Source organism: Anomaloglossus baeobatrachus, chromosome 3 (assembly GCF_048569485.1).
Source record: "Anomaloglossus baeobatrachus isolate aAnoBae1 chromosome 3, aAnoBae1.hap1, whole genome shotgun sequence".
In the NCBI taxonomy this organism is placed as follows: Eukaryota; Metazoa; Chordata; class Amphibia; order Anura; family Aromobatidae; genus Anomaloglossus; species Anomaloglossus baeobatrachus.
In genome coordinates this window covers 377,318,760-377,340,819 of record NC_134355.1, presented here as the reverse complement: position 1 = coordinate 377,340,819, position 22,060 = coordinate 377,318,760, and the positions used below count along the sequence as shown (strand labels likewise).

At 42.7% G+C, this 22,060-nt stretch overlaps 1 protein-coding gene across 1 annotated transcript in view; it reads left to right on the top strand.

Moving 5' to 3' along the window:
* LOC142297246 (dynein axonemal heavy chain 5-like) overlaps window positions 1-22,060 on the top strand; it is a 460,910-nt gene that overhangs the window by 430,305 nt on the left and 8,545 nt on the right. The window contains exons 99-105 of the mRNA XM_075341502.1: window positions 4,484-4,595; window positions 7,585-7,715; window positions 7,800-7,908; window positions 9,201-9,355; window positions 9,468-9,584; window positions 15,108-15,323; window positions 16,803-16,964. Coding sequence (XP_075197617.1) covers window positions 4,484-4,595; window positions 7,585-7,715; window positions 7,800-7,908; window positions 9,201-9,355; window positions 9,468-9,584; window positions 15,108-15,323; window positions 16,803-16,964 — 1,002 coding nt within the window. The remainder of the gene's footprint in view (window positions 1-4,483; window positions 4,596-7,584; window positions 7,716-7,799; window positions 7,909-9,200; window positions 9,356-9,467; window positions 9,585-15,107; window positions 15,324-16,802; window positions 16,965-22,060) is intronic.

Here is a 22,060-nt window from a genome sequence, read left to right as displayed (position 1 = left end):
AAGGAAGTGGTGATGTTGTGTGCGACATGCTGGTGTAGCGCGGGCATGCTTTTCTTGGAGAAGCAGTGGTGATTGGGCATCTTGTACTGGATCACAGCGACAGACATAAGGTCTCTAAAATCCTGTGTGTCCACTAGGCGGAAAGGCAGCATTTCGGTAGCCAACAGCTTACAGAGGGATAGAGTCAACCTCTTAGCTTTGTCATGGGTCGCAGGAAGTGGCCTTTTATTTGACCACATCTGAGGGACAGAGATCTGGCTGCTGTGTGTAGACGGTGTTGAGTAGGGTGTCCCTGGAAAAATGCAGGTTTGTGAGGAAAGTGCAGGCGGAGACATGATGTTGCCTTCATCCAACGTTGGTGCTATCGATGTCTGAGAGAGCTGTACACACTCACTTGTTTCCCCTTCCAAACCAACTGACGACCTACCAAGCAAACTGCCTGTTGCGGTTACAGTGGTGGAAGTTGTGGGTGGAAAAACAGGTGTGACAGCTGTCCCCACAGTCCTAGAAGATGACGAGCGCGCGGATGCACTGGAAGGGGCAGGCGGTGGATGGTTCGCTCCGCTAGGCCGCATTGCAGCATGGTGAGCTTCCCACCGGGCCATATGATATTTATTCATGTGACGATTCATGGAAGAAGTTGTCAAACTGCTGAGGTTTTGACCTCTACTAAGAGAACAATGACAAATTTTGCAGATCACATAATTTGGGCGATCTTTTTCTATGTCAAAAAAGGACCAGGCTAGGCAAGGCTTAGAGGCCATGCGACCTGTTGATCCACCCCGAATAATGCTCAGAGGCAGAGTGGTGGCTGAGGATGCAGTTGTAGACGTGCTACCAGTGCTCCGACTCTGTCCAGGAAGGCGCAAGGTAACTTCGTCGTCGGTTGCATCCTCCTCCACCGCCTCTGTTGACCTCCTCGAGTGTCTGACTGTGGGTTGACAGTAGGTGGGAGCTAGAACTTCATCATCAATTGTTGTGTTTGCACTCCCCTCCCCCTCAGACCGAGCCTCTTCTTGCCCTGACCGAATATTTAAGTTGTCATCCCAATCGGGTATCTGCGTCTCATCTTCATCAGTATGTTCCTCATTGTCTATAACCACAGGTGTTGGAAAGGCAGCATTTTGGTAGCCAACAGTTTGCAGATGCTGAAAGTCAACCTCCAAGCCATGTCATGCCCTTCTAAAAGCATGTAAAACACAGCGAGGGGACTCCAACCACAGTCTACCTCGTTTCCACTAACTGGGCCACACACACCCCACTTGACTGGCATCAGTTGACCCCCATTTTCAAGATGAAAAAGATGCTTTGCATGAAGCACTCTCAAAAATACGCGTGCCTTTCCCGTCCCCTGGCTGACCCAGGGGAAGAAAAGTCCTCTGAGAGCCATGACTTGTTCATCTTGGTTCTTTTAGAAACACAGCGAGGGGACTCCAACCACAGTCTCCCTCGTTTCCACTAATTGGGCCACACACACCCCACTTGACTGGCATCAGTTGACCCCCATTTTCAAGATGAAAAAGATGCTTTGCATGAAGCACTCTCAAAAATACGCGTGCCTTTCCCGTCCCCTGGCTGACCCAGGGGAAGAAAAGTCCTCTGAGAGCCATGACTTGTTCATCTTGGTTCTTTTAGAAACACAGCGAGGGGACTCCAACCACAGTCTCCCTCGTTTCCACTAACTGGGCCACACACACCCCACTTGACTGGCATCAGTTGACCCCCATTTTCAAGATGAAAAAGATGCTTTGCATGAAGCACTCTCAAAAATACACGTGCCTTTCGCCTCCCCTGGATGACCCAGGGGAAGAAAAGTCCTCTGAGAGCCATGACTTGTTCATCTTGGTTCTTTTAGAAACACAGCGAGGGGACTCCAACCACAGTCTCCCTCGTTTCCACTAACTGGGCCACACACACCCCACTTGACTGGCATCAGTTGACCCCCATTTTCAAGATGAAAAAGATGCTTTGCATGAAGCACTCTCAAAAATACGTGTGCCTTTCCCGTCCCCTGGCTGACCCAGGGGAAGAAAAGTCCTCTGAGAGCCATGACTTGTTCATCTTGGTTCTTTTAGAAACACAGCGAGGGGACTCCAACCACAGTCTCCCTCGTTTCCACTAATTGGGCCACACACACCCCACTTGACTGGCATCAGTTGACCCCCATTTTCAAGATGAAAAAGATGCTTTGCATGAAGCACTCTCAAAAATACGCGTGCCTTTCCCGTCCCCTGGCTGACCCAGGGGAAGAAAAGTCCTCTGAGAGCCATGACTTGTTCATCTTGGTTCTTTTAGAAACACAGCGAGGGGACTCCAACCACAGTCTCCCTCGTTTCCACTAACTGGGCCACACACACCCCACTTGACTGGCATCAGTTGACCCCCATTTTCAAGATGAAAAAGATGCTTTGCATGAAGCACTCTCAAAAATACATGTGCCTTTCCCGTCCCCTGGCTGACCCAGGGGAAGAAAAGTCCTCTGAGAGCCATGACTTGTTCATCTTGGTTCTTTTAGAAACACAGCGAGGGGACTCCAACCACAGTCTCCCTCGTTTCCACTAACTGGGCCACACACACCCCACTTGACTGGCATCAGTTGACCCCCATTTTCAAGATGAAAAAGATGCTTTGCATGAAGCACTCTCAAAAATACGCGTGCCTTTCCCGTCCCCTGGCTGACCCAGGGGAAGAAAAGTCCTCTGAGAGCCATGACTTGTTCATCTTGGTTCTTTTAGAAACACAGCGAGGGGACTCCAACCACAGTCTCCCTCGTTTCCACTAACTGGGCCACACACACCCCACTTGACTGGCATCAGTTGACCCCCATTTTCAAGATGAAAAAGATGCTTTGCATGAAGCACTCTCAAAAATACGCGTGCCTTTCCCGTCCCCTGGCTGACCCAGGGGAAGAAAAGTCCTCTGAGAGCCATGACTTGTTCATCTTGGTTCTTTTAGAAACACAGCGAGGGGACTCCAACCACAGTCTCCCTCGTTTCCACTAATTGGGCCACACACACCCCACTTGACTGGCATCAGTTGACCCCCATTTTCAAGATGAAAAAGATGCTTTGCATGAAGCACTCTCAAAAATACGCGTGCCTTTCGCCTCCCCTGGCTGACCCAGGGGAAGAAAAGTCCTCTGAGAGCCATGTCCACATTGTCAGTGGACAGACGCGTGTGCTTATCTGCCAGCAGACCCCCAGCAGCACTGAAGACAGGTTCCGAGAGAACGCTGGCTGCAGGACATAACAAGATCCCCAAGGCGTACGTGGCGAGCTCAGGCAATTTATCCAGATTGGAAGCCTAAAATGAGCAGGGCTCAAGTTGCACAATAATGGAATCGATGTTTCCTTGCATATACTCATATATCTGTGTGTCCTCCTCTTTTTCCTTGTCCAGCTGTTTTGTTTTCGCATGAGTATATGTCCTTGTCACTTTCCCATGTGTTTGTGTTGTGTTGTGAGTTGTTTGTCACCTTTTGGACACCTTTGAGGGTGTTTTCTAGGTGTTTTTCTGTGTTTGTGATTGCCTGCCATTGTTTCCTATGCAGTTCGAGTTCGGTTCGTCGAACGTTCGACGAGCCGAACTCGAACGGGACCTCCGTTCGGCGAACCGACCTTGAGCCGAACCGGGACCGGTTCGCTCATCTCTAATAGATAGTCTTGGCAAATGCACCATAGATTTTGGAGAAATTCTGAATCTGAAACTTTCCTGCAGATTGGCATGCGGATTTCCATAGCTTTTAACCTTAATTAAACAGAGCTAATTTGCGTCATTAATGATCATAAGAGATCATAATATTAGCCTATTCCGCCCCGATTTAGGCACAGAATCCTTTACTAAATCCCAACAGAATTAACAACATGTGGCTCCTATAATTTAAAACTGCTTTCAGCTTCGCGTGTGTCTACTGGAATCTGCTGATCAGTTTGCTGACAAACACATCTGCTATAATTCTCTGATCTTTTCATGCAGATTGGGAAAGATTTTTTTTTTCCATTTTTGTAATTGTAATTAAGGGCACTGAACAATCCGGGAATGATGGTAGAGTTCAGCACAGCAGCTAGCTGGGTTACATAAGAGTTCAGCTATAACTGCAGTATCTACAATACATGCTGTAACTAGGGCTCAGTGTATGACATGCAATAGAGTGTACTATTCATTGCTCATGTAGTGCACAGTACACATTGTAGCTATAAACCAGATGTCCATTGATCACAAAAACACATGGTTAAAATCCTTTATTATAATGGTCAGAAATGAGCATATAACATAACCTTTATATATTATAGTTATTTTATTTGCCTAATCTCTAGTCAGTATGAACCAATAGTCTGTATAAAAGAAAATACTGAGGTAGTAGAAAGGGATCAGCACTTACAATATTGGTAGCTACAGACGTCAATATTTCTCTACTCTTGGTCACATTGTACAGAAAGTGTCATTGGTAACTACCTGTTATATACGTGATCTTTTTTTGTAGATCATCTATGGACGCAATGTTTCTGATGACTTTGATATGACCGTCTTGACTTCAATGGTTGATTACTGGATCAGCGTTAATACTACAAAGAAAGACAGTGAACTCACTAAATGTACGCGATTAATTACTATACTTCTATATACGGACGCTGTGGACCAAACTGTTACTATTTGTTAGGACTCATTCAGATGTCCATGTAGCACACATGTATTGTATCTTTTTTTTTCACAAACACAACATGCATCCCTAGGAGCTATTCACAGGCCGTGTTTTTTTCACAGACTGTGTGTTCTTGCAAAACTTAGGCATGTCCACTTATTTCTGGTATAATGGATAAAAAGGGCCAATGTAAGTCTATGGGTCCATACCTACAGCACAAAGATGGCATCAGTGTACAATTTGTAGTCTGCCTGTTATTAACACTGTGAATGATAGGAGAAGTTTTGTCATTTATTATCCATCTATGAAAAACATTGATGTCACACTGATGGTAAAAAGGAACACATAGAGGACAATGGCACTATTTTTTCCACATAAAGTGGGTAAAATAAGTATTGAACACATCAACAGTTTTTAAATAAATATATTTCTAATGGTGCTATTGAAATGCTTACCAGATGTCGGTAACTACCCACCCAATCCACACAGACAAAAAAAAAATCAAACAATAGATGTCCATAAAATAAGTTATGTGTAATAATGAGAAATGACACAGTGAAAAAATGTTGAACACATGTAGAATGAGAGATGCAAAAAGCCATAGCAAGTCATGACACCAGCTATAATCTATCAGTAATTAGAATGCAAAAATTCCACTTAGTGAAACATAATATCGGCTGGTTCAACTGATTGTAAATAAAAAGGTGTCCCATTACTGAGGTGCCACTCAAGAAAAATAACATGATGGGTAAAACTAGTGAGCTATCTCAAGATCTTCCCAACTTTATTGTTGCAAAACATACTGATGGCATTGGTAATTCGAATTTCTAAACTATTGAAGCTTTCAGTGAGCACTGTTAGGGCCATAATCCAGAAGTGGAGAGAACATAATTTCACCATAAATTAGCCATGACCAGGTGCTCCCATGCAAGATCAAACAGAATAGTGAAAATAATTATCAGATGAGTTGTCCAAGAGCCAAGGACCACCTGGAAGAGCTACAGAAAGACCAGAAATCAGCAAGTACAATTGTTTCAAAGAATACAATAAGTAATGCACTCACCCTCCATGGCCTGTATGCAAGCTCCCGCAAGACTTGGTTACTGAACAAAAAGCATGTTCAAGCGTTTTTAAAGTTTGCTCAACAACATTTAGACAAGGCTGTGAAATACTGGGAGAATATAGTTGGGTCAGATTAGACCAAAATTGAACTTTTTGGATGCCATAATACACACCATATTTGGAGGCCAAAAAAACACTGCATATCACCCCAAAAACACCATACCAACATTGCAGGTTTGGAGGTGGGAACATCTTGGTGTGGGGGTGTTTTTCAGCATACGGAACTGGCAAATTTCATATAATTTAAGGAAGTAGAAATGGACAAATGTACCAAGACATTCAAGATAAAAATCTGCTGCTATTTAGCAGGATGATGAAGATGAAATGATGGTGGACATTTCAGCAATAAAATTATCCCACAGACACGGAAACTCTTAATTGGTTTCAGACAAAGAAAATGAAGCTGCTAGAATGGCCCAGCCAATTACCTTACCTGAATCTAATCGAAAATAGAGTGTTTGTGTGGAACAATGGACCAAAATCACACTTGCGCAATGCATGTGACTAGTTTCTCCATACAGCAGGTGTCTTGAAGCTGTCATCACCAACAAAAGGCTGTTGTACCAAGTGTTATTTACATTTCAGAAACCATGTTCAATACTTTTTCCTTATTTCATTTCTCATTATTACACATAATTTATGGACCTTTGATTTGATTTATTTGCCTGTTTGGATTGGATGGGTTGTTACCAAAATCTCATGAGAAATTTATGTCAATAACCTCTTTAGAAATATATTTACTTAGAAAATTGGTGACATGTTCAATACGTAATTCATCTGCTGTACATGTTTAGACAAGAACATGTGACTAAGAGCTTAGATGTATTATGCAGATCCTGAGGAGTGGAGAATGAGCTCCCCGCGTTCCCAGGCTCTGCTCTAGATATCACACAGCATGTCAGTTTAACTTTAATGATTTGATTTTTATTACTGTTTGTGTTTTTATTAACAATTGTATCTTGTTTTGAACATTGTACAATATAGGTTTTAGCTGTTACTAATTTTCCATGGAGTAAGGGCAGCGTCACACGGGACGATATATCGTGCGATCGCACCCGCCCCCGTCGTTTGTCCGTCACGGGCAATTTGTTGCCCGTGACGCACAAAGTCGTTTACCGCCGTCACACGTACTTACCTCCCGAACGACCTCGCTGTGGGCGGCGAACATCCTCTTTCTGAAGGGGGAGGGACGTTCGGCGTCACAGCGACGTCACACAGCGGCCGCCTAATAGAAGCGGAGGGGCGGAGATGAGCAGGACGTAACATCCCGCCCACCTCTTTCCTTACGCATTGCCGGCAGGACGCAGGTAAGCAGCAGTTCGTCGTTCCCGAGGTGTCACACGGGGCAAAGTGTGCTGCCTCAGGAACGATGAACAACCGGCGCGCAGAAGGAGGAACTATTTTATGAAAATGAGCGACATGTCAACGAGCAACGATAAGGTGAGTATTTTCGCTCGTTAACAGTCGCTCGTAGCTGTCACACGCTACGATATGTCAAACGATGCCGGATGTGCGTCACGGAATCCGTGACCCCGACGACATATCGCCCGATATATCGTAGTGTGTGACGCCAGCCTAACTGAAAATGTGGCGAGATAATTGGATTGTACAAAAAAACTAAATGAAAAACAATATACAATAGGAATATTTTCTAACATTTTAATAAATGAAATGTAATTGATTCTGTAAAACTATATTACTAAGATTTCTACTAATAATATTTGAGTTAGCATTATTACATAATTTTTATGATGTCAGGGAGAAGTATAGTTTAGTGATATATGGAGTTATATTTATTCTGTTGTTATATCATTTTACAGTAAAATTCAGAATTCCATCACCTTTCTTTAATCTGGATCTGAATCCTGCTTCGCTGACACAAGCACTGGAATCCATTCCCCAGTACTCATTAGATGCACCAGAGGTTTTCCATATGTACCCCTCACCTGTGGTAATATAACCAGTAGTGTACAGTATCACCCTATATAACAACCATCTCTGTATTAATGCCGGTACTTTACCACTTCTTATTCAGGTTCCGTTTGGTGAACAAGATTATGTTATTTCAAAACTCAGCCAACTGTATGGATATAAGGATGGGCTCTGCCGGCAAGATGAAAAATATGTACCAACATCTCAAAAAGGTACATGGCTGCAGGAGTATTTTATTTGGAATGAAACACTAGGCAATGATCAATTCTTGCAGTCATTTTCCTTTTTCCATTTTCATAAGTAAGTTATTTAGAAGTATAGAATCCAAAAGGCAGGAGAAAACCCTAATAATACAACCTAATGTTTATTAGGCAAGATAGAAAAAATCCCAAGAGAACTGGTGATATCCACAATCCATAAAGTCAAAACAAAACATAAATGTGCAAAAAAATCAAGTTAAAACGGGGAAGACTCAGCTGTGGTTTCCTATGTTTAGGCCAAGGACTGGATTCTAGGTTACACAGGGAATCTGATCCTTGATGATCCATCCTATCCCTGACGGCACAAGGGGAAAACAGCATTACCTACTGTTGTGATTACCACTTCACTGTGTTATTTTTCAGTTTGCTATACTATACTAAGTGGGTTTAGACATATTTTAGAGATGCTTCATGAAGGATCCTTGATGTACATTAGAGCTTTTGTTTTGTTAAAAAGCGATTAACTAAAGAGGCTGTTATCAGTGAGGGTTTGCTCAGGGATACCTAGGGACTTGTCAATGCTGAGAGGAGGGGGGAGGGAGCGCACTCTCGCAATCTAAGGTGCCAACCTATGTGGCGAGGTAGGCTTTCAGAACAATTTAGTAGGGGTGTATTAGAGCCAGTTTTCATAGGGATCCCTCTAATACCCATAAGTCTTTACATTCTAGTTCTTCTACCCTCCAGGGAGGCCATATTCTTAGTCTCTAAACTGGGTTTCATAGTGTATCTAAATATAGGGGATCTCTGCTGAACCTTCTCTGCTTTAACTTGTTTTTTTCCCATTTATTTTTTGTTTTTGACTCTATTATTTATTGTTGATATCTCCAGTTCTCTCTGGGCATTTTTTTAATCGCCATAATAAAAGATAGGGGTTTTTTTCTCCTGTTTTTTTTTATTCAATACTTTCTTATACCATATGTCTTATCTTCTATCTACTTTGTAGATATTTGTAACTTTTTAACGACACATTCTGGGATAAAGTAAGAAGCGGGAAAAACCCATATTAAGCTCTCTTTGGTACAGTGTAACAAATAGAGCTTAGGGTTGCTATCAACAGCGTTTGCACACTGTCAGGGACTAGACTAAGATTTGAGGTGTAATGCATGGCACAGTTGGTCAAGTATTAAACAAGCGTGCGCCATCATGCCTGCTTGTGCAACTTACCTACATAATACCAGTGTTGTTAGGTAACATTCATAGTTGCAATAAAACCATTGAAATCCATTTTATATGTTTACCATAAGGTGTGAAACTGGCATCATTTGCAAGTCCTCATTCTTTATCATTGACTCCTCCAGAGATTTTGCCCAACTCTGCTGACATATATATTCTCAGGCTGTCAGAGGTTCATGACATCTGTTCTTCCATTTTGTCCAAGCTACCACGAGGATGGAGTCGGGTAAATATGTATTCTTCTAATTTGGATAAGCAATTATAATATACATGTGTGTCTAGAATATTCCTTTAGACCACACTGGCGATACATAACTTTATTTTTATTTTGCTACAAGGATTTTATCAATGACCGCCTAAAAAAACTTGGAGGAGACACACCATTCAATCTGTTTTTAAAGAAAGAACTTAGTCGTCTTATGTCACTGCTGTCTGAAATTAGAAATAATCTGCAGGTGAGTATCATTATAGATTATTAGGAGTTAATGCTCCTGGTCCTTTTGTGATTTAAGACATTTATAGATTGATTGCTAGATCTGTTAGAAATTGTTCTTCAATTAGGCAGGGAAATAATTCCAACTTCAAGTTGCTTTAAAATCTAGGAGTAAAGATTTCTGGTGATTTAACTAAATATGTTAAATGAAAAAATTAAAAAAGGGAGAAATTAAAGTGAACCTGTCAGGTGCAATATGCACCCAGGTCCACAAGCAGTTCTAGGTGTATATTGCTAATCTCTGCCTAACCGTCCCTGTATACACTAGCATAGATAAAGAGATCTTTAGAAAAAGTATTTCTAAAGATCTTTCATTGTATGCTAATGAGCGCAGGGACTAGTCCCATGGGCATTATAGCCCCCGACTAGTCTGGCCTCTTAGTATGTTAGCACGCCCACAGGGTCGGACTAGAAGGGGGATATAACGCCCTTGGGACTAGTCCCTGTGTAGCACCCAGGGGGCAGGGGGATTCAGGCACGGGGTCCCGTACCCGAGTTACTTGTCACCAGGCGGGTGTGGTGATCAGGGATGTTGCGGTGGCCTGCCTGGCTTCGTGCCCCGAGGTGTACACCAATAAGGAGGGAGGATGATGGGGGTTGTAATAGGAAGGTTGTCAAGATGCCACCTGTGGTAAGTGGCCAGGGATTAGCAGCCGATACTATCGCTGTCCTCCGGGGCGTATGGTAATAGCAGCAGAGATGGTATTGCTCCCTAGAGGTGGAGCGGGCCCCGGGGAGGATGATGAGGAGAGTAGTGATGGCGATGGCCTTTGGCGCCGAGGCGCGGGGCGGCGGCGCAGTAATAAGAGTCAGATTCAGATTCTGCGGTTCCAGGTGTCTTTACTCACACTTTTTTTTTTTAAATCCTTAATTTTTTATTGGAAGGAAAAGGCTTTACAGAAAAGAAAAGCATAACATCATACAAAAGCCGAGACATCAACGCCCTAACGGGCGAGTCAGGGTCACAGGAATATTGAGCACAGGGGGGGGGGGGGAGTAGGAGGTATTGGGAGCGGGAGGGGGGAAGGTAACTTACAACAATACACAATGCTAACTTATTGTAGAAAGAAACAAAATTGGTCAGAACGACATGTTATACGACTAGCAGTCCAACCTATTACACAAGCAGGTTGTTACAGTTTTAGAGGGGGAGAGGCCCAGGGAGAGGCTGACCAAATTGCCCAACAGTTTTGAATTTTTAAGGCCAGGGAGGCACTGCTGGCCAACAGAGTTTCATATTGGAAGTGCGTGTTGATTCTAGCAATCACTTCCTCCATAATCGGTATCTCAGGGGATTTCCACCTGGCTGCTATACACTGTCTGACTGAGATTAGGATATGAGAAATGCACTGAGCAATGGGAGATGGGAAGGCATCCAAACCCATATGTAGAATCCCCATTTGAGGGGAGGGAGAGAGTCTAGTCTCGCATACTTCTGCTATTAGGTCGAGGACCCGATTCCAGAAGCTGAGAATTTCAGGGCAAGACCATCAGAGATGCCCCAGGGTCCCCATCATGCCCCAACCCTTCCAACAGAGGGGAGAGTAGTCTGGCGCAAACCTAGCTATCTGAGCTGGGCACCTATACCATCCCATGTGGACTTTTTTAATCTGCCCCAAGTGATTGAGGCAAGCGGAGGACCCAAGCACCACCCGGGAGGCCGCGTGCCACTGATGGGGTGGCAAAGAGGGCTAATTCTCTTTCACACTTTATCATGTATGATAGAGTCTGTCCTTCCGGCTGAGAGGTGAAGTGGTGATATAATAAGGACAGGCCCTTGGCAGATATCGATTCCTTCAGAAGAAAGTCTGCCAAGAACTGATTTCTTGATGCTGATGAGCCCAGATGGAAAGTGCTTAAAAAGTGTCTAATTTGAAGATACTGGTAAAAAAAATAAATTACTGGGTAAGTTGAATTTAGACACCAGCTCAGAGAAGGGTAAGAGGGACCTACTTTCAAATAAATCCAATACCCGAGGGGACCCATTTTGTTCCCAAGCCCTAAAGTCGTCTTTACTCACTCTTTGTGCCTCTCGCCCAGGTAGTACCGGTCAGACAAATCTGCTCCTTTCCTCTCCTGCTGGAGAACTCCTAACTGTTGTGTTGGCTCCTGACTCCCCCTGGTGGCTGCTCCTTCCCAGGGTCCCTGTCACTAGTGGGTGGTGCCCCCCATGTTTGAAGGCTATCTTAAGATCCTACCCTAACCCGCTCCCCATTGGGGAGGGCAACCAGGTGGTGTATTTTGATTGTGTAAGTGGTGAAACCGGTCCCGACCTCCTCCAGATCCAGGTTAAGCACTACACCTTAGATCAGGTGCAGTACTCTGTGGTGACTGAAGCCTCGGGGGCACCACATTTGCACTCATTAGCATAAGATAAAAGATCTTTAGAAATACTTTTTCTAAAGATCTCTTTATCTATGCTAGTGTATACAGGGACAGTTAGGCAGGGATTAGAAATATACACCCAGAACTGCTTGTGGTTCTGGGTGCATATTGCACCTGACAGGTTCACTTTAATTGCGCTAAGTTCACCCCGATTTGGCATGATTCCATCTTAAGGAATTCCTGAAACATGGGAGTTTTCATTGTTGGGAAGATAACGAGAATCAACTGCTTGGGTTGATATACAGGATGGGCAAATGATTAGTTATGACGTTATTGAAGAAAAATAAATATTTGGCAGGTAGAAATTTTTCTTAAACAGGTCTTTAAGACTACTAAAAAATAAGTACCTTTTTTAAAAAATAAATTTCAGAAGATTTATCAACTTATTTTCTTCACCAGCTCACAAAGTAGACTAATATCTAAAATGTACAAATTTCTGTTGGAAGGTTTGCTTAAGCATATTTCTTTCAAGAGTGAAAAAATGGTTGGTTAATAGAATATTGACAATAAAGCAATGGGATTCTATTCAAGAAAATAGTACCTTGAGAAATAGTAAGCAGAATAAATGGACGCGATTAAGTTTAATGAACCATTTGTAATATGCTCCTTTGTTTCTGAGAAGGGTTAGAAAATTCAGTGTGCTCTCATTGTTAAAGGGAACCTATCACCAGATTTGGGCCCTATAAGCTGCAGCCACCACCAGTGGGCTCTTGTATACAGGATTCTAACATACTGTATATATTAGCTCAGGCCGCTGTGTAGAACATAAAAAAAATTATTTAATACTCACCTAGGGGGTCGGTGCGGTGCAAACTGGTCAGCTGGGTGGCGCCGTTCTCCTTTACTGGCGCCTCCTCTTTCGGCAATCTTGGTCCTCCTTCTTCTGAAGCCTGGGTGCATGATGTGTCCTACGTCATGCACACAGGCCGGTATTGAGGTCCTGCGCAGGAGCACTAAAATACTTTGCTCTGCCCTGCTCAAGGCAGATCAAAGTGCGCCTGCGCAGGACTTCAATACCGGCGAGGGTATATGACGTAGGATACGTCTTGCACGCGGGTTCAGAAAAAGAAGGACAAAGATGGCCGAAAGAGGAGGCGCCGTTAACGGACAACGGCGCCACCCATCTTACCAGTTTGCACCCCACTGACCCCCTAGGTGAGTATTATAAAGTGTTTTTTATGTTCTACACAGTTGCCTGGGCTCTTATATACGGCATGTTAGAATGCTGTATATAGGAACCCACTGGTGTTGGCCGCAGCTTATAAGCCCCAAATCTGGTGACAGGTTCCCTTTCCCTTTAAGACTCGTTCAGATAAGTGCACTGACCAATATAATCCAACAGGGGTCTTCAAATTAATTTATCACATGGACCAAGTGTATACGTGAAAGATAAAAATTGCAGCATGCACTATTGCCATTCCTTGCTCATTCAAGTCTATGGGTGCATGAAAAAAAAAATTAAAAATCCTATCACACACAGAATATCTATTTGGAATTTGATTTTTACGGATACATTTCCATTATTAATCTGGGATGTACAACTGATCATGTACATTTTTGAAAGTAGATGTATCAAAAAAAAAGGATTGCACATGGAAATAAAAAATAGAGTCTTGTTGGACAATATGGATGAAAATCGCCAAGTTCTCTGGATGAAACTCAGATTTTCATACGCTCATCTGTCCTTTCCTTATGAAACTGAAACAAACTGGGATCATATTATTTGTACTAGTAGGGTAATCAAAGGTTTTTGGATTGAACTATTTGATATCATACAAGAAAGCCTTGCCTTGGTTGGTTTATTAGGTTTATTGACAGCGGGATTTAACTGCTTAAGAGCCGCAGGTGAATCTCCGATCCACCCGCAGCTCTTAGCCAATTAAATTCCGCTGTCAATCTCGGTCAGTGGAAATTAACATATTCCAGCAGTGGGGAGTGTCATTCCCTGCTCCCATCACCGTGTCCGTCACACGATCGGGGCACCGGTGGGTTTTTATGACAGCCAGGAGTCAGCTGATGACTCCCTTTTCTGTCATTACTATCCTCCTGTGAACTTAGTCACTGCTCTGTATAGAACAAGCTATTATTCGATTACAGTTTCAAGTACCCTAAGGGAACTAGTAAATACAATAAAAAGTAAAAAATAATTTTAAAAATATGAAAAAAATAAAAACATAAATTCAGATCAGACCCTTTTGCCCAATTGAAAAAACAATACACGTGGTTTCACTCCATTCAGAAATATGGGATCTGTCAAAATCTAAAATAAATTAAACCAATCGGCAAACAGCGTAACAAACTTTTTTTTTTAGATTTTCCGGATTATAAGACGCACTTTTTTTCCCCAAAACCAAAAAAAAAAGGAGGTGCGTCTTATAAACCGGATATGCCTTACTGGGGTAGCGGTGGTGGTGCAAGGTTGGCGATACTGAAGGTTCGGAGGAGGGGGGAGTGTCACTGCAGTGGAGCGGCTCAGGCGGGTCACAGGACAGAGGGTCAACAATAACTGTGGAGTATCGCCGCAGCGAATGCCATTGACTGTGAGAGCGCTGCGGGCTCCATTGATTTTCCAGCGGTTGATGCGGCCATTTTCTTGAAGTCCATTATGTCAACCGCCTGCAGATCATTTTTCCGGAAGATTATGGAGTTCCTCATTGACTTCCATTATACTCTGTAAATGAGTACCAAGCACCCGAGCATCAAAATGTTCGTTATGCTTACCGAGCACCGAGCAGTCCGCTCGTCCCTAATAATATCATTAAAAAGAATTCAAAATGTATTATTAATGTACGTTATATGGATGAATACACCAGATAAGATATACTTTTTGTCATGATACCAATGCAATATATTCTCACATCATCCACTAAAATGCTGCACTTCACATATACGGTAAGTTTTTTCTTTTTAAGATGGGAGACTGTGGGATGTATATGGCCGACACATGGCATCCATCAAGGTATCCATTATTTTACATAGTACATCAAGACAAAAACATCTGTATAAATTATTAAGCAGTTTGTATATTTAAGAAAAGAAAGATTTTGTACTGTGTGTTCAGCAACTAAATCTAAATTTTTGTTTTTTCTTATTCATTAAGATGATAAAAAATTCTTTGGAATCATCTGACATTTTAGGAGATCAACTTTCAGATGCTGCCATCATTACCATTGTTTATGAATTGTATCAGAAGAAGCCTCCGGCACACTGGTGTAGTATGGCGTGGGGCTTTTCTTGCCCACTTGATAGGTCTGTCTCTCACTTTATACAAGATTTACAACAGAGAATATTACACTTCGAGAAGTTACTTCAACTTGTGAGTAAAAGCTTGTAAAGTTGTTATTATTAACTTTGGATTTTCTAATTTAGCTGAGTACCCCTCCAATTATTGCTGCTTCACCGATTCTGGAACAGTTTTTCTTCTGTGGCCCTACGTTCCAAAGTTATGCCCCTCTTCAACCAACTTGGCTTATAAAACAGAATTTTTCTGGGAAGTATAAGGGCTTGTTCACTTTGTTTTTAGCTCTGTGGAAAAAAGTGCTTTACAGTAGCAGTAAAATAAATTAGATTTCTAAAATCTCATTCACATTGTGCATTCTTTTTCCTTTTTTGGGCTGTAAAGGGTATGTGTAAATCTTCCAACTGTATTTAACAGGTGGAAAATATTCTGCATATATCAGTAGCAGTATTGTGGATGAGATTTTATGAGTATATTGAGGCTGCAGATTTCACCTTTTGTACAGGAAATAGACAGCAGAAATGTTACATGTGACACATGACTTAAACATCTTACATTATATTATTCTCTAATTAGGATCCACTCCAGGTTTTTTTTACTTAAAAAGGTAAATACTAAATAAATTCAAATACCGTGGATGAGAACAAAAGGCTATGGATGAACCCAAAGGGCTGCTTCACAGTCACCTATGAAAATATAGATCAAAATCGAATGTGCAATACAGATCGTTAACTACTTAGACTTCTGTTGTGCGGATTTTCTGTTATTACGCTTAATAATATCAATACATTGAAAATGTGGGGCCTGATTCATTCAAGCTTTTATACCAGTATTCTGGCGTAAACAGTTTTGAAAAGTTACATTTTGGTGCAACTAAAGGCTACACTAGAATGTTGCGACGTTTTAGTGTTTTCACACCATTTTCCCTAACTCTGACGAAGTGGGAGTATCTGGGGCAAGACGGGGGTGTACCGATCACCAGTCTTCAAATTAATTCCCCAATGGCATCGGATGGTGAGGCATACATGGAGGCACACGCCACTCCTCCAGCAATCCCAATTCATGAATGGGAGTGCACAACTTCATTAATCAGGAGTGTCTGACTCCAGCACACCCCCACGTCAAGATCGACAAGAACAACACATGTTGAATCAAGTCCTGAGTGTTAATATTCCCATTGTCAAAGCTTTGTGTTCTTATCCTGACTGGACAGTCACCCTCTGTAGAGCCACTCCCAACACAGCTGTCAATTTATTCAGAAATTTCACAGAAGAATAGAGCAATAGAATAGATATAGATATAGAATATAATAGAAAAACAGTGCAATGCTGCAGAAACAGCTACTTACTAAAGTAGACATCATTAGTCCAGAATTTTTTTTTATGATATTAGCATTGTTTTTTCAATAAAACAATAAATAAAAATACAATATGAACGTGTAAATGAGCCAAAGATGTGAGACAAGGTCAGAAGGCTAAATGTTATCTGTTTGTAGTAATATTGTTGTAACCATTAGTTTGCATCTCCTGTAATTTTTTTTTACTTATATAAAAATAGGGTCGTGAAAAAATGCCAATATATTGGCTTGGAGCGTTTCATAATCCAAAGGGCTTATTATCCGTACTGAAACAAGAAGCAATTCGTAGGTACACAGAGAAAACTGGGAATGTGGACCCCATAGAGTTTAAAACAGAAATAACACAAAGGGACAAAGAACATGTGAGTGATTTTTTATTGTAGCTTAACCCTTCCATGGTCTGGTAATTTTTATTTCTCTCTTCTTGTTGCAAGACCTGTAACTTTTGAATTTTCCATTGACATAGCTGTGTGAGTGCTTGTTTTAGGAGGGACAAGTTGAAGTTTTGAATAGAAATAAATTTCAAGTAGGGTGAAAGGGCATTTAAAAAAAAAAAATTGTGCCATTGTTTTTTGCAGGGTTTGTTTTTACTTTGTTGTATAGTAAAAATGATCTCCACATCAGTATGATTATGGCGATACCAAACTTATATATGTTTTATATTTTATTTATTAAAAAATGAATAAAGTTTAGACAGCACTCCAGCGTTTGTTTTTTAAATTGCACTGCTAGAGTGGTACTTTAACCCTTTAGTGACGGAGCTAATTTTCACCTTAATGACCAGACCAAATTTTGCAATTCTGACCAGTGTCACTTCATGAGGTTATAACTCTGGAACGCTTTAACGGATCCCGGTGATTCTGAGATTGTTTTTTCGTCACATATTGGACTTCATGTTAGTACCAAATTTAGGACAATATTTTTTGTGTTTATTTATGAAAAAAATTGAATATTGGCAAAAATTTTGAAAATTTAGCAATTTTCAACTTTTGAATTTTTATACCGTTAAACCAGAGATTTCTGTGACACAAAATAGTTAATAAATAACATTTCCCACTTGTCTACTTTACATCAGCACAATTTTGGAAACAACATTTTTTTTGTTAGGAAGTTAGAGGGGTTCAAAGTTTATCAGCAATTTCTCATTTTTACATCAAAATTTACAAAACCAGTTTTTTAGGGACCACATCACATTTGAAGTGACTTCAATAGGCCTAGATGACAGAAAATACCCAAAAGTGACACCATTCTAAAAACTGCACCCCCCAAAGTACTCAAAACCACATTCAAGAAGTTTATTAACCCTTCAGGTGCTTCACATGAACAAAAGCAATGTGGAATGAAAAAAAAGCAAAAATTAAATTTTACCTAAAAATGTTGCTCTAACCCAAATTTATTCACTTTTAGAAGAAATAACACAACAAAATGGATGCCAAAACTTGTTCCCCACTTTCTTATGAGCGCGCCGATACCCCACATGTGGTCAGAAACCTCTGTTTGGACAAATGGGAGGGCTCGGAACAGAAGGAGCAATATTTGAATTTTGGAAAGCAAATTTGGCTGAAATAGATTGCGGGCACCATGTTGCATTTACAGGTCCGCTAAGGTACCTAAACAGAAGAAATCCCTCACAAGTGACACCATTTTGGAAACTAGACCCCTCAAGGCTTCTATCTAGGGGTATACTGAGCATTTTGGACCCACAGGTACTTCACAGATTTTGTTAACGTTACGTTGTCATATTGAAAATTTTAATAATTTTCTCAAAAATGTTGCTTTAGCATCAATTTTCTCACTTTTTCAAGAGGTAATTCCAAAAATTTGACCTCAAGGTTTGTTAACCACTTTTTTATGAGCGCGGTGATACCTCACATGTGGTCTGAAACCTTTGTTTGGACAAATGGGAGGGCTTGGAACGAAAGGAGCAATATTTGAATTTTAGAAAGGAAATTTGCCTGAAAAAGATTGCGGGCACCATGTCGCATTTGGAGGTCCCCTAAGGTACCTAAACAGCAGAAACCCCGCACAAGTGACCCCATTTTGGAAATTAGGCCCCTCAAGGAATTTATCTAGATGTTTAGTGAGTACCCTGAACCCTCAGGTGCTTCACAGAATTTTATAACGTTGAGCCATGAAAAAAAAAAAATAAAATTTTACCACAAAATTGTTATTTCAACCAGGTAGCTTTTTTTTTACAAGAGTAAAAGGAAAAAATTCAGCATAAAATTTATTGTGCAATTTCTCCTGAGTTTGGCGATACCTTATATGTGGTGGAAATCAACTGTTTGGGCGCATGGCAGGGCTCGGAAGGGAAGGAGTGCCATTTGACTGCAAAATTGGCTGGAATCAATAGCGGACGCCAGGTTGCATTTGGAGAGCCCCTGAGGTGCCTAAACAGTGGCGGTCCCCCACAAGTGACTTCATTCTGGAAACAAGACACCTCAAGGCTTTTATCTAGGTGTATAGTGAGCAGTTTCAATCCACGAGTACTTCACAGAATTTGATAAGCTTAGGTTGCCATATTGAAAATTTTCATTTTTTTCACAAAACTGTTGCTTTAGCATCAAATTTCTCACTTTTTCAAGAGACAACAACAAACCGTGGACCCCACAGGTTGTTATCCAATGTCTTATGAGCACAGGGATACCCCACATGTGGCCAAAGACCTCTGTTTGGATAAATGGGAGGGCTTGGAATGGAGGGAGCACCATTTGAATTCTGGAAAAGTTGAAATAAATTGCGCGCACCATGTCACATTAGCAGGGCCCCTTGGGTACCTATACAGCAGAAACCCCCCACAAGTGACTCCATTTTGGAAACTGGATTTTATTCAGGAGTATAGTAAGCATTTTGAATCCACAGGTACTTCACAAAAATGTTGCTGTAGCAACAAATGTCTCACTTTTAGGCTATGTGGCCATGATCCAGCGACACGGCGTCTAGTACACAGTGTCAGCCTCCTGCAGAGATGTGAGTGTTGTCCACGGGAGAACGCAGCTGCCCATGCCCACGATTTGGGTTCAGGCCGCTGTGGAGCTCTATGCTACCTGCAGAGAACACTCATCTCCGCAGCATAAATTGACATGCTGAGGCTCGGGAAGCTGCGCCACAGGTCGGTTTATGCTGCGGAGAAAAGAAGCACATTGGGCATGGGATTTCTAAAAATCCTTCCACTGTGCTTCTACTGCACAGCGCAGCATTATGGACACAGGGACACACTATGGACACACTCTGCGCCCAAAACGCTGCAAACCCTGATTGTGGGCACACAGCGTAAAATGCTACAATGGATGAATGGATAGATGTCAAACATATATAACGTCCCACCCCCTGCATATTCTAAGCTGGCGTCCTTTAGTGCCTTTCATGTGGCACTAAAGGGTGCCTAGCCTTGTATTTAGCCCCCCAAAAAATTAATAATTAAAATAAACGACGTGGGGTCCCCCCTATTTTTGATAGCCAGCTAGGGTAAAGCAGACAGCTGTAGCCTGCAAACCACAGCTGACAGCTTCACCTTGTCTGGTGATCAATTTGGAGGGCTCCCCAGGCGTTTTTTGAAAAAAAACCAAAACGTGGGGTCCCCCCCAAATTAGATCACCAGCCAAGGTGAAGCGGACAGCTGTGGTCTGGTATTCTCAGGGTGGGAAGAGCCATGGTTATTGGACTCTTCCCAGCCTAAAAATAGCAGGCCGCAGCCGCCCCAGAAGTGGCGCATCCATTAGATGCGCCAATCCTGGCGCTTCGCCCCAGCTCATCCCGCGCCCTGGTGCGGTGGCAGACGGGGTAATATATGGGGTTGATACCAGCTGTAATGTCACCTGGCATCAAGCCCTGGGGTTAGTGATGTCACGGCATCTGAACAGATACCCGACATCACTAACCCAGTCAGTAATAGAAAAAAAAAAGACAAAAAAAAATTTATTTGAAAAAACACTCCCCGAAACATTCCTCTTTTACCAATTTATTGAAAATAAAGAAATTCCGGTCGCTGTAATCCATTTTGGAGGTCCCACGCCGACTCTGGATCTTCTAGAATATGGGGGGCACGTTCAGGGAACGTATCCCCCATTTTCTGGAAGAGCAAGCTCTCCATGAGCAGTGTGGGTGCAGTAATCTGAGAATACTGCACTCACACTGCCCCGGTCCAACCTAGGGCAGAGTGACCTGCAGTAACCTCATTCCAGAATATGAGGGGCACTCTCACAGAACGTACCCCCCATTTTCTGGAACAGCAGTCTCTCCATGTGAGGAGTGTGACTGCAGATTACCGCACTCACCCTCCCCCGGTCCACAGTGGAGTAGCCTGTGCAGTTGCGACGTCAGCAGGATCCCTGCTTGCAGGGATCCAGCTGACAGCTGCTGTCTGCGCATGCGCCGCCAGCATTGAAGAAGGAGGCGGCGTGATCGCAGGACGGAGCTGCAGACAGGTAACGTATAACCGGGGGCTTGGAGGGGGGGGTGACGGGGGGTGACGGGGGGTGACCTAGTGGGACCTGGGGACACCTTTCTGCCGCATGTGACGTGTCACATGCGGCAGAAAGAGCAGAATGAATGCGGCCGCGCGCTGTGCGCCGCCATCTTCCACGCTCCGGAGGGGGGAGGGGGGTGGTGGCTCTGGAGAACCGGAGGGGGCTCCGGTGACCAGAGGGCTCCGGTGGACCGGAGGAGGGGTCAGGGGGAGGACATTTCCCTCCGATCTGAAATGTTTGATCATTTCAGATCGGAGGGAAATGACTGCAGAGCCGGCGCCGGCGGCAGTTTTCTGTGCGCTTCGGCGCCATTTTGGATGTCCGGTGGGGGTAGGGGTGGGGGGACTCTCCGGTACCGGGGGCTTTGGGGGCACTAGGGGGTTAGATTTGTTTCTCATCTGACATGTTTGATCATGTCAGATGAAAAAGAAATCAGTTTTACCGGCCATTTCTTTTTTTTTCATGTGTTCGTCGGTATACAGTGTATACCGCCGATCACATGATCGGGGTCCAAAAAAAACACCCCGATTCATAATCTGGGGGGTCTCAGCTACCCCCGGTAGCTGAAACCCCCGAGATTTTCGGTCGCTGGGGGGCGCTACAGGGTTTTTTCGGGCCGCCGCTTTAAAGCGGCGGAACAGAATGAGTACCCTGTTTTGCCGCCGCTTTAAGTCGTACGGCCGTCGTTATGAGGTTAAAGGGTTATTCCCATCTCCAAGATCCTATCCTAATAACTAGTAGGTGTAATAATAACAATAATATTAGCAAATACCTCCAATTAGAAATGTAGTATAGTTCTTCTGATTCACTATATCTCCTACCTCATGTGTAAGGCATTGCAGCACCTTGGGTATCCATTGTTATGACCACACATTTAGTGACAGTTAGTTGCTCATGGTCGTAACCATGGATGCCCTGCACATGAGGTAAGCGACATAGTGAATCAGAAGAACTATACTACATTTCTAAGTGGAGGTATTTGCTAATAT